The sequence below is a fragment of the Bufo bufo genome, chromosome 6 (genome assembly GCF_905171765.1).
Source record: "Bufo bufo chromosome 6, aBufBuf1.1, whole genome shotgun sequence".
Lineage (NCBI taxonomy): Eukaryota > Metazoa > Chordata > Amphibia > Anura > Bufonidae > Bufo > Bufo bufo.
Window position 1 is genome coordinate 311,475,193 of NC_053394.1, and position 12,290 is coordinate 311,487,482.

At 43.2% G+C, this 12,290-nt stretch overlaps 1 protein-coding gene across 3 annotated transcripts in view; it reads right to left on the minus strand.

The window, feature by feature from the left end:
- Positions 1–826: 826 nt before the first annotated feature.
- The window catches only part of ACLY (ATP citrate lyase), an 85,308-nt gene continuing 73,844 nt past the window's right edge, over positions 827–12,290 (minus strand). For all 3 annotated transcript variants that reach the window (XM_040435342.1, XM_040435340.1, XM_040435341.1), the window contains 12 exons: positions 10,916–11,112; positions 10,627–10,708; positions 10,420–10,530; positions 8,351–8,478; positions 7,799–7,892; positions 7,238–7,392; positions 6,998–7,148; positions 6,777–6,920; positions 3,147–3,260; positions 2,697–2,779; positions 2,002–2,078; positions 827–1,209 (listed from right to left, as the gene is read on the minus strand). In XM_040435342.1, the coding sequence (XP_040291276.1) occupies positions 1,115–1,209; positions 2,002–2,078; positions 2,697–2,779; positions 3,147–3,260; positions 6,777–6,920; positions 6,998–7,148; positions 7,238–7,392; positions 7,799–7,892; positions 8,351–8,478; positions 10,420–10,530; positions 10,627–10,708; positions 10,916–11,112 (1,431 nt within the window). In that variant the 3' untranslated portion in view covers positions 827–1,114. The remainder of the gene's footprint in view (positions 1,210–2,001; positions 2,079–2,696; positions 2,780–3,146; positions 3,261–6,776; positions 6,921–6,997; positions 7,149–7,237; positions 7,393–7,798; positions 7,893–8,350; positions 8,479–10,419; positions 10,531–10,626; positions 10,709–10,915; positions 11,113–12,290) is intronic.

The following is a 12,290-nucleotide window of genomic DNA, read 5'->3' on the forward strand; positions in this document are numbered from 1 at the left end:
ATTCCCAACTCCCAGAGGTATATGATAAAGTCAGGCTGGCTTACTCACGGAAACCTGTGCTAAAGACCTCCTGGGTATGGTTCCTTGCGGCTATTAAATACAGCTTCTAAATCAAAGAGTAGAATGTTTTGGCGACACTGATCACAAAAACTGAGCCCCACTGAAAGTGAACGGAACATTTCAGATCACCCACTCTGCTCATTTCAGGGAGGCTCCACAGGGTATAGGGCCCCTGTTCTCATGATCAGTGGAGGTCCCAGCGTTAGGACTCCCACTGATCTAGTAGTTATCCTGTGTATAGGGGATAACTTTATATAACCGGAATACCCCTTTAAGCTCCAACTAATGCCAGCACCATGGAATAAGTAGCCCAACGTTGTGCGGCCGACGCTACTCTGCTCACCTCTCCTGGAGACGTGGACCCACCTCCTGCTGTCTTCTTCCTGGCAGGCTCCGCCACAAAGCTTGTTCTGTCCTTCTCTGTGGCCGGCCTGCTCCAGCTCTTAAAGTGCCAGCACACACTAATGTTCACTGACCCATGGCTGGCAACCCTGGGGTACATAAGGCACCTTCCCCTGTGGGAGGGTGCCTGAGAAATAGGTTCATAGCTTGCTAGTTCTTGCAAAGGTGTGCTGTATTCTGTGCCGAACTGACCCTCCGTTACCTGTCCTGACTTCAGACTTTTTATCCGGTTACTCATACTCTAAACTCAGCCAGTCCCTGACCACGGTTTTGCCCGATTCCTTGGTGCCCTGCACCGGTGTGTCCACCAAGGTTCACACAATTTATAAATAATGAAGGATTAAAAGAAAGGCAGACACCCAAGTCATTGCAATTTCCATTTAATAAATACAGTTGTCAACTCAATTTACTTTGACGTGAAACTCTACACATATTAAAATTAAAGGATGTAACACATTAACCTGTAATAAAGGGGTGAATGAATATAAAAACAAAAAAACAGCGACCATGACATTAAGGAGCAATATATATTCTAGTCTTGCTCTGCGTTGCTTGAGTACACAGGACTACTGCAAGGAGCCCGCACACAGGAAGCATCCATCTTGTGTGCAACAACATATCAAGTATTCTAACTGGAGTGTCCTTCAAATCTCTACATGGTCATATGTTCCGGCAGAACGTAGGAGATGTCATCCCATGGGTGTCGATATAATCCTTGCTTCAGCCTCTTTTGGTCCAAGTAATGCCCTGCAAAAAAAAGAAGACTGTAGTTCTTAGAGGGGTTGTCCTAAGTTATGTAAACTGTGTAGCTTGCTGTGCTATGCTGAGTTACAGAAACAGCGGAGCACCAGGCGCTCATATGTTTCCAAAATTCTGGCTACCGGAGCTGGGGTTTACTGTGATTATTCCCATGTCAGCCATGAAAGGTGCACATGGGACCTCCATATAGGGAGACATAGGTTCATGATGGTCCCATAGGTCGGACCTCCGACCATCAGACAATTATCACCCATCATGTGGATAGGTGATGGGTGTAAACCTTGGAGCAACCCCCTTAAAATGGTTTTCCATGATTTCCTATCCTCTGGGTAGGTCATCAGTATCTGATCGGTGGGGGTCTGAAATCTGGGACCCCTGCTGATCAGCTGTTTGAGAAGGCACTGGCGCTCGTGTGAGCTTTGCGGACTTCTGTGTACTCACCAAGTACAGCGCCTAACATTGTATAGCAGCTGTGCTTAGTTTGGCAGCTCAGCCACATTCACTTCTATGTGACCGATGAACGCTGCTGCCTTCTCAAACAGCTGATCGTCGGGGGTCCCGGTTGTTGGACCCCCACACATCAGATCCAGGAGGATAGGTCATCAGTATATAAGTCTCGGAAAACACCTTTAAGACTTGTTTTATTAAAAATCTGTCTATTGAACAATTAGGTAGCAGTCACAGGGAATGATTGCTTGCTATCTGTATGGACAGGGGTGCGCACACACTGATTTTGCTATAAATCAGCATGTATAACCAGCAGAACGGTTTTAATCTTACCAATAAAGCCCATGCTTCGTCCCAGAACAAAGATACCGTTCAGTGCGCCAATATCGATGTATTCATCAGCTTCTTCCCTGATGAGACAAAAACAAAAATTTTGACACATCCTCGAAAACAAAATGAGAAATCAAGGGCGCATATCATTTAACAAAACAGTTTTGCCATCGTACTCACAAAAAATATTACTATGGAATGAGCAGAGCATTTCACATGAAGTATTAGTGCAATATACATGCAATAAAAATATTGTCCATTTTTTTTATGTACATTACATTTTCCTCTCTGGCAGCGCCCCCTGCTGTTTAACCTCCTGGTCCATCTCTCCTACATTCAGTGGTGGACCCATTATCTGTAGCTTCCCTGCTCCCCTCCCCTCAGTGCTGGGGCAGTGACTCAGACACCTTCTACACATCCATCCATATCTGTAAAGATTTATCAACTGCAACTTTGGAAAAAGTCACAAAAAAGTGGAATCTTACTCCAGTAGAGGGGGTGGAGTACCAGCTCTAAACAGGAGCGGCATGTGTGACAAATTACAGCAATATAGACTGAAGAAAAACTGACGCCGCCCCCCCTCCCCCCCCCGCCAATTTGCGTTGAATGACGCCAAAGGAAAGCCACATTTTCACATCTTGTAAGATTTACAGTGGACAATCCCTTCAATGTACAAGAATATGGTGCAACAATTTTACCTTGTGAAAGAACCACAGTTTCTCAGTAAATCTACAAAAGCGACACCAATTAGTCCGTCTACATTCAGGATAAGATTAGGTTTCTGCAGGGAAAAAAAAATAAAAGTATGACTTATAAACTCTGTGGATGACACTATAAGGGTCCATTCACACGTCCGTATGATCCACAAAACACGGACACAGGCAATGTGCATTCCGCATTTTGCGGACCGCACATCGCCGGCACTCTCATAGAAAATGCCTTTTCTTGTCCGCAATTGAATGGAAGTGCGGATCCAGAAGTGCAGCGGCGTCACGAAGCGCATGGAGTCATAGTAACCAATGACGCCGTGCGCTCCTGCAATGCCAGTCCGGTATCTCAAGGACCGCGTTGCACGGACGTCTGCATGAGGCTTTACAGTTCAATAGTCAAATACTGTGTATGCACTGATGAGGCATATTTGGACCAACCTTTGAAGTGGTGATCTTTTCCACTTCCAGAGCATAGTCTAACAATGGAGTGGCAGGGAAGTTTTGTTTGACATAGTCCTTCAGGATCTGTACTCGCATGTCTGGATTGTTGATCTAAAATAAATTAAAGAGAAGCACCATTAAACTAAAATGCAAACAATGTTTCTTTAATGTGAACCTGTCACGCTGAACAGGAGGAGCAACACAAACTGATATATAAAAGGTGTCCCAGACAGTGGTTGTGGAGCCACTGTGTGAACCAACAGATTTGGCTTTGGGCAAAACCTGAAGGCGTTATTCTGATTTTTAACCTTTATCCCCTATACAGGAATCTGGTCTTGGCTACAAGGAACGTACCAGGCCACTATATCTTGGAGTAGTCTCTATGTGGTTGGCTGCTGACCCAGAGACACCAATGCGTAGCCCTGAAGGGACAGGCAAACTCGTAATCAGTAACAGGCCGAGGGCAGACAACGTACATGCAAGTCTGAGAAACAGGTCGAGGTCAGGGCATGCAGCAATGGGTCAATACGGTAAAACAGGCACAGGTCAGGCAGCGGGGGTCAGTCTAGGAATCGAAGTCGCTACACAGGCAGACAATCAGATACAACATGCCTTAGCAGTTACTAGCAGACCAGTCAACCTATTCCTCAGGCAGAAAATGCGATAAACAGCACAGCATATATAGCAGCAGCTGAATAACACATCAGAAAAAGTTCTAGCAGCTGCACACAGAGCCAAGGAGGATTTAACCCTTGCAAAACTATCAAGCGACTATCGCTCTTAGTCTAATTCCCTTGTCCTGTTTTTTTTTGCGATGACGTTGGATTCTAATAGATAATGAAATAGACATGGGCCTCTGACTTTGGTGAACACTAAGGCTATGGCTAGGGCAGGGTTATGCAAAAAAAGAAAAAAAAAAAAAGAGAGGGATCTACAAGAGGCAGCGGTAGCTAGCATGGATGAGTTTTCCAGTAGAAAACTAGGGAAACTATGCAAAAGGCAAGCCAGGCCCAGCAAAGGCTCTTTGTACGGGACAAAAATATTTTTCTGAATCAGGTCGCCCAGGGAAAATTTTGGCCAGGGTGATCTCTAATCAGAAACCAAAAAAGGAGATAGTATTTGTTCTTCTGAAGGTACAATTATCCAAGATCAGGAAGGTATTAAAGAGGCATTTGTGAAATAGTATTTTCTGATTTGTACAATTCCAAAAAATATTTCAGATGAAGCGATTGAGTTATATTTGAATTCTATTTCCTTTTCAGTCCTTACAGATATTCAAAGAGAATCCCTTGATGCGGATCTCTCCTTGCAAGAACTAGAGGCCGCCCTGAAAGCTTGTGCGGGAAATTCATCCCCAGGAACTGATGGATTCCCATATGAATTCTATCGCAAATATGGGGAGGAGTAATGCTTAAATTGGAGTATTTTTTTTATAAGCCGATGGAACAGAGAGGATTGAATCTTCCCTATTTCAAGGGCTATTTTATAGCATCACAGTTATGGCTGTATTATGAATGGGAGAAGAGCCCACTTTGTAGAATCTTGGTAAAAAACTCTGCATATGATAATATCTTTGCTTTATTAGAACCCGGTCAATTAATTAGGCCCCAACAGGAATATAGAGCTGCTGTAAAGCTATTTACTAAGTCCTGGAATATTATTAGAAACTGGTTTGGAATAAAGGGATCCCTTTGCTGTATGCCCCTTTGGCACAATTATTATCTAGATTCTAGACTTAGATGAACTGGCAGGGGATCAATATTGGAAAAAGAATAATATTTGTTATCTTGCACAGGTCGTTGGGAATGGGCACATTTTTTCTTTTTCGGATTTAGTACAAAGGGAAAATATATCTAATATATCCTGGATTCGGTATTTTCAGTTACATTCGGCATTTTCTAGCCTAAAAGATAAATCCCTTTTTTATATAGACACTTCCAATTTTCTGCAGGAGTTAATAGTAAAGTCAGCACAGAGAGCCAAGATCTCTCAATGTTATAAATATCTACTTACAGCACATTTTACTAATGTATATACTTCTGGACAAAAGGCCTGGAGATTGAGATGCCCAAAGGTTCAATCGGATGAGTGGGATAAAATATTGGTGAATGTAGGACTAGTTTCTTCCACTTATAACCACATATTGGTTCAATTTAATATTTTGCACAGAATTTATGTCACTTCCAATTGTCCACGCTGTTATACTTCTGAGGCTGATCATTTACACATGTTTTGGACTTGTGCACAACTTAAAGAATACTGGGAGGCAATACATAATTATGCTACTCAAAAGTTGAAAGGGATTCCATTCACGGTAAGTGATCTTACGGAGGTTAGGTGCCATAAGTATAAACGGTTTCTTTTGGTCAAAATAATGTTTTTAGCAAGGGTTCTAATACTCCAAGTTTGAATAAATGGTATGAAAGAATTTTATTTAAACAAAGAAACTCAGAAGATAAATGGTTAAAGATATGGGGAGAATGGAATCTTTAAATTTTCTCCTGCCGCAACCTTTTCACCGGGAGACGCATCGCAAAGGGGGGGGGGGGTGGGGGGGGGGTTTACTGGGAGGGGTTTAAAGAGGACCTTTCACTAGTTTAAAAACTAAAAACGAACTATATCAGTGGGCAGAGCGGCGCCCAGGGGTCCCCCTGCACTTACTAGTATGTCTGGGCGCCGCTCCGTTCGCCCGGTATAGGCTCCGGTGTGTGCAGCTCCCTCTTTTGTACGGGGGCGGAATTTTTGGATTAGGGTTGTCCCTTGCTGATTAGGGTTGTCCCTTGCTGCAGCAAGGGACAACCCTAATCCAAAAATTCCGCCCCCGTACAAAAGAGGGAGCTGCACACACCGGAGCCTATACCGGGCGAACGGAGCGGCGCCCAGACATACTAGTAAGTGCAGGGGGACCCCTGGGCGCCGCTCTGCCCACTGATATAGTTCGTTTTTAGTTTTTAAACTAGTGAAAGGTCCTCTTTAAGGAACTGAAAACTATAATTTTTTTTATTTGTCATTTTGTATGGAAAAATTAATGTTTAAAAAAAAAAAAAAAAAGGCTAGGGTTACACTGCGACATTTTTTTGTAATGATAGTCAATGGTGTCGAACTTTTAATGTATTTTCACTGTTATGGATGTTTACCTGCACTGTAAACACTATGCAGTAAAATAACGTATGTATGTGAACAAAGCCATTTACATTTTTTGACAACATCTGGAACATTTTGCACATAAGCACGATATTATCCTTATCATTCTGCTTGAGAAAGGTCCTGTGACGGGACTGAAACGTTGCTGCTGTACATATAGGTGAATTAAGTCAAGTTGTCTACTGGAGTGCTGCGGATCTCCGCTTTATGGATTTGGATCTTATTGGATCTGTTTACGTTGGCACCTGTGAAGTCACACTTTTCCCAAGAAGTGCTGCTATAGGTCTATTTGTTGAATACAATGTTAGTTATACAGGATCTTTTCCGATAAAACTATATAGCAATCTGCTCAGCTCCTCCTGCTCTAGAACATGATGTCTGCAGATCAGACACCATGTTCATGTGGCCGGCTCCCTTTAAATAAATGCATCTGGTGCTTCTCCCACATTAGGACAGAAGTTACTTGATATATGGAACACTTACAGATTTCACTCTATGACCAATGCCCATAATAAGTTTGCCTTCTTTTTTCATCTTGTTCACAAATTCCATTGGAATCAGACCACTGTCAAAAGCTTTGCTGAACATCTTGGCAGCAGCATCGAGGGCACCACCAAACCGATCTCCCTGGAAAGTAATATACAGTATGTTAGTGCTATATACATTTTAAGACAAGTTCTCCCCAAGCTCTACTGGGAACTTACTATGGTGAGCAGACCAGAAGTAAGACTGGAGATGAGATCTTTCCCAGCTCTAGCACAAACAATAGTGTTGTGAGCTCCAGATACGGCGGGTCCATGGTCTGCCGTTACCATCAGGCACATTTCAATAAAGTGGGAGGCATACTTGGGTACCCTAGATGAAGTAAAATGGTTACCAGAATTAGGTTTACAAGGTTTAATAAGATGCAACCAACCTATACATCACAGGAAATGTTCTCTTACCGTCTCTGGAACCAAAGTAGTCCCAACACTCCTCCAATCCCAATGTCCTCCTTGAAAACGTCTGTTATGGGCATCCCTGCATAAATGAGCTCTTGCCCCCTCTCATCACAAATACTGGTCATGAAGGAGGCAGGTTTTCTGATCAATCCTAGCTCCTAAAGAGTAAAACCATTTGAGAACAATGTGAAAATGCAAGAAAGTCTTGAAGCTGATAAGGGTAAGGGTACATTCACACTCTAAAAGCAGTATTCTCGTCAAACAAGGTTACTGCAGAGCACAAGGATATGCCATCCCCATCTAATTGGAGGCCACCAGCTGTGCGGGAACTGCGGCACATCTCCTTAAAGTGAATGCATCTGTACCGCAGGCGGGCGGCAGGGCCACTTTGCAAGGAAAAGTTTCAAGGGCACACAGCACTAAAGCAGTCGGTCCCAACCAAACTGAAACTGATGGCATATTCTAGAGATAAGCCATCTCTTTATGTAACGGGAATAACTACTTTTCCATGTTACAAGCAAATGAAGTAATTGTAAAGATAGAAAAGTAATGAAGAGCACCTACCCTTGCCCACGAGTAGTCCATTGGAACTGTAGGTGGTGGTACCTCCTCAGCTGGCACTATTTCTCCCTTGGCAACCAGATCTTCATACACGGACCTCAACAAAAGACAAAAAAAATTAGTCCTGTGACCTAAAAGCCCCCGAGTCACTGGACTTACACAGCCAGATGTGGCAGACGATTGTCGGGAGGGAAGCGTTCACTTGCCTGCTCGCTAGCGGAGGAGACTGCTGCTATTACATGCAGTGATCTATTCTGCAGCATGAGGAGGAGCGATCACTATGCCATCGCTTGTCCACATGAAGCATAGTGATTTGCCAGCAGCAGATCGTGATTAGACATCACGATCTGCCGCCTGCAAACAATAATTTTTTAACATGTCAAAAGATTCAGATTGTCTGATTGAGCATTTGTTTGTTCATCGTTCAATCGGCAACAGTATTACACTGCCAAATGATCACGAACACTCATTAGCGATCATCTGCTGTGTAATACAGGGTCTTAAGTGTATAGCTATATTTAAAGGTCAAGGGCTCCGATTTGCAGTTACACTTACTGAATAACATCACCCAGCTCATCAAAGCTACGTGGCACAAACACTCCCGCTTCTTTTAAGGCCTGGTTTTTGGCAACTGCAGTCTCCGATGCTTGGTTGGCACATGCTCCAGCATGCCCAAACTGTACCTATAAGTCAGGTATATGGGTTAGTAATAGTTTAGTTTAGTGTTGAGTGACCTGTCTGCCAACCATAAAAAATACAAAAGGACAATGCAACACAGAAGAAAACCGGAAACTTTTCCAAAAGTACTAAACTAGATCCTCTCTGACAATGAGGGTTGTAAAATCATGTACAGCATCGACTTTACTCAAGTTGATGTAAAAAAAAAAAAAGTATTACAGCTTCTTACATTAGTGCAGAAAATATTAGAATATAGGGGCCGTAGCCTGAGACATTGTGAAATAATCAGCTTAGTCACCGTGTCTTACAATATGGCTTGATATTCGGTCAGGTGTCCATAACATGAAAGCACTGGACAGAAGAAATCTTCTGCTCCGTGCTGGGAGAGATCCAGCGTCAAAACTGATGTGCCAGGTGCTATTATGTATGACCGTGATCTTTTGTTCACCCCTTATATTCATTCAGTTAGCACCCCAAAATATCTCTAGAATTCACCCCTTTCTTACTGTGGAAAGAACTCTCATTGTTGCCCTGATCCATTCTCATCTAAACTCTCCCCTCTCCAATTTATCCGTAATACAGCAGCCAGGCTCATGTAACGGATACCTCTGCCCTGTACCAGTCATTGCACTGGCTGCCCTAACAGCATAGGATTCCATTTAAACTGCTCATCCTCATCTCAGTGCTGCACCCCCAACATATTTTCCTTCATTTCTGTCTACTACCCTACCCATGCTCTACGCTCTGCAAATTATTTACAACTAACATCTACCATAACCCGAACCTCTCACTCCAGTCTTCAAGACTTCTCTCAAGCTGCACCAGTTCTCTGGAATGCCCTACCCCAAGCAATTAGGTTAATTCACAACTTCCAGAGTTTTAGGCGTTCTCCAAAAACAAACCTTTTTAAAGGGAGTCTGTCACCAGCATTTCACTTTTTTAACCCTTCCCACAGCTCCCTAAGCATGCTTACAGCTAATAAAAACGTTACCTCTGGCATCAATCCTGGACTTATAGAACCCTCAAAAACGATCTTTATAAGATATGCAAATGAGGGCTCGCAAGTGCTTAGGGGCGGCGTTACTCTCTTAGGTGCCCTGCTTGCTCAGCCTTCTCATTGCGTCCCCCCGCCCCTTTCCTACCCTCTGTCCGCCCATCCTTTCCCTCTGACCGCCTTTGTACTAACTTGTTATGCTGCCGATATCCCGCGCCTGCGTGGAGGGAAAGGATGGGCGGGCAGAGGGTAGGAAGGGGCGGGGGGACGCAATGAGAAGGCTGAGCAAGCAGGGCACCTAAGAGAGTAACGCCGCCCTGGGCACTTGTGAACCCTCATTTGCATATCTTATAAAGATCGTTTTTGAGGGTTCTATAAGTCCAGGATTGATGCCAGAGGTAACGTTTTTATTAACTGTAAGCATGCTAGGGAGCTGTGGGAAGGGTTAAAAAAAGTGAAATGCTGGTGACAGACTCCCTTTAAAGGTGGCCTATCACATCCCCTAATATAACTCTTCTCCATTTACTTCTCTTCAACATCATTCTTCTGAACCCGATCCCTCATCATAAACTATCCACCACATCTCCTGCACTCTGAAGAACTACAGATATCGGCTGGTGACTGCAGCTTTATATCTACTCCCCTATTTTGTTAAGATGGCTGGACCGCTGTACAAAACAAGCACTTTTTAACTCTGGTTTGTTGCTGTGTGATGTATGACTGTTTGTACATGTAAAGTGCTGCAAAATATGTTGACGCTATATAAGATTATTATTAATAATAGTTACTCTTAGAATCTCCAGGTTAATGGAATTTCTTCTACCCGAGTAGCATTTCCTATGGTTTATGTCTAATTTAAACAAATTTCGATTGATGCCAATGGGGAATGGAAATATATCAGTTAAAGCATAAAGACCAAATTACAGATAGATAATACATTTTCTAGCAATACCTCAGAGGAGAACATGGTTGCACAGGTCCCGATACACCAGCACACGACAGGCTTGGTGAGTCTGCCTTCTTTAATACCACGACATATCTTGTATTCTTCTGTGCCACCAATCTGAAAGAAGAATTAAGAAATCGGAAACATTTAGTGGACCATAAACTTTGGCCAAAAAATAACAGCAAAAAGCTGAACTTATAAATGCATTCCCACCTCCCCAAGGATCACAATCATTTTTACTCCTTCAGTGTCTTGATAGCGGAGAACATGATCCATAAAGGTGGAACCAGGATAACTATAAAAGAAATAAAAATTAGTCATTGCAAATGGCTGTCACGACCAGATCACAAGCATGCACGCATTTCTTACTGAAATTCAGAAAAATCATTACAAATGGTTATAGGCAGCACTGGAAAGAGAACAAACATCTGTTCCAACGTGATTTTTATATTCCATTACATTGCGCGAGCCTAACAGCTAAAGTAGTCGCTAAGGTCCTTACCGGTCTCCACCAATGGCCACACCTTCATAAACTCCATCTGTGGTTCTGGAGATGATGTTGTTAAGCTCATTGGACATACCCCCAGAGCGAGACACGTAAGCAACACTTCCGGGACGATAAAGCTTAGAGGCCAGAATGTTATCCAGCATTCCTCCAGTGTTTCCAATCTTGAAACAACCAGGTTTGATGCCACCAACCTACAGATAAGACACACATTATGTGAGAGCATTCTAATAGTGAAAACGCAATGGTTATTCACAACAATTTTCAATACTTTACAAAGGGGATTTCCGGTAATAATAATTTTTTATCAAGTGCCTACAACCTGACCCTGAAATAGAAGATTCATATTTACCTGATCCATGCGGCACCAGACCTCCTCACAGCCCCTGCAGTCTTCATCTTCAGGTCCCGCGCTGTTTACATTTGGATGGCCGTGGTCACATGCATCGCTCTAACCAATAACTGGCTTCATTGGTGATGTGGCCACAAGCAGCACGTCACTATTGAAGCCAGTCATCAGCTGGAGCGGTGCATGTGACCATGCCCATGGGCAGCCGCATGCAAACGGCACAGGGACCAGACAGTGGGTTGAGACAGTGGGGGCAGAGAGGAGGACTGGAGTGGCGTGGAGCAGGTAAGTATGAATCTTCTATTTCAGGGGTCCTAAGAGAATTAAGTAATGTAATAGCCAAACCCTTATTTCTGATATATACAGAGTCTATACTGAAGGGGAGCGTTCCACAGGATTGCCGCTTAGCAAATTTGGTGCAAATATTCAAAAAGGGTCCAAAAACAGAGCCCGGAAACTATAGGCCGGTAAGTTTAACATCTGTCGTGGGTAAACTGTTTGAAGGTTTTCTAAGAAATGCTATCTTGGAGTACCTCAATGAGAATAAGCAAATAACGCCATATCAGCATGGCTTCATGAGGGATCGGTCATGTCAAACTAATTTAATCAGTTTCTATGAGGAGGTAAGTTCTAGACTTGACAGCGGTGAATCAATGGATGTCGTATATCTGGACTTCTCCAAAGCATTTGACACTGTACCACATAAAAGGTTAGTATATAAAATGAGAATGCTCGGACTGAGAGAAAACGTCTGTATGTGGGTAAGTAACTGGCTCAGTGATAGAAAACAGAGGGTGGTTATTAACGGTACACACTCCGATTGGGTCACTGTCACTAGTGGAGTACCTCAGGGATCATATTGGGCCCTATACTCTTCAATATATTTATTAATGATCTTGTAGAAGGCTTGCACTGTGAAATATACATTTTTGCAGATGACACTAAACTGTGTAAAGTAATTAACACGGAAGAGGACAGAATACGGCTGCAGAGGGATCTGGATAGATTGGAGGCTTGGGCAGA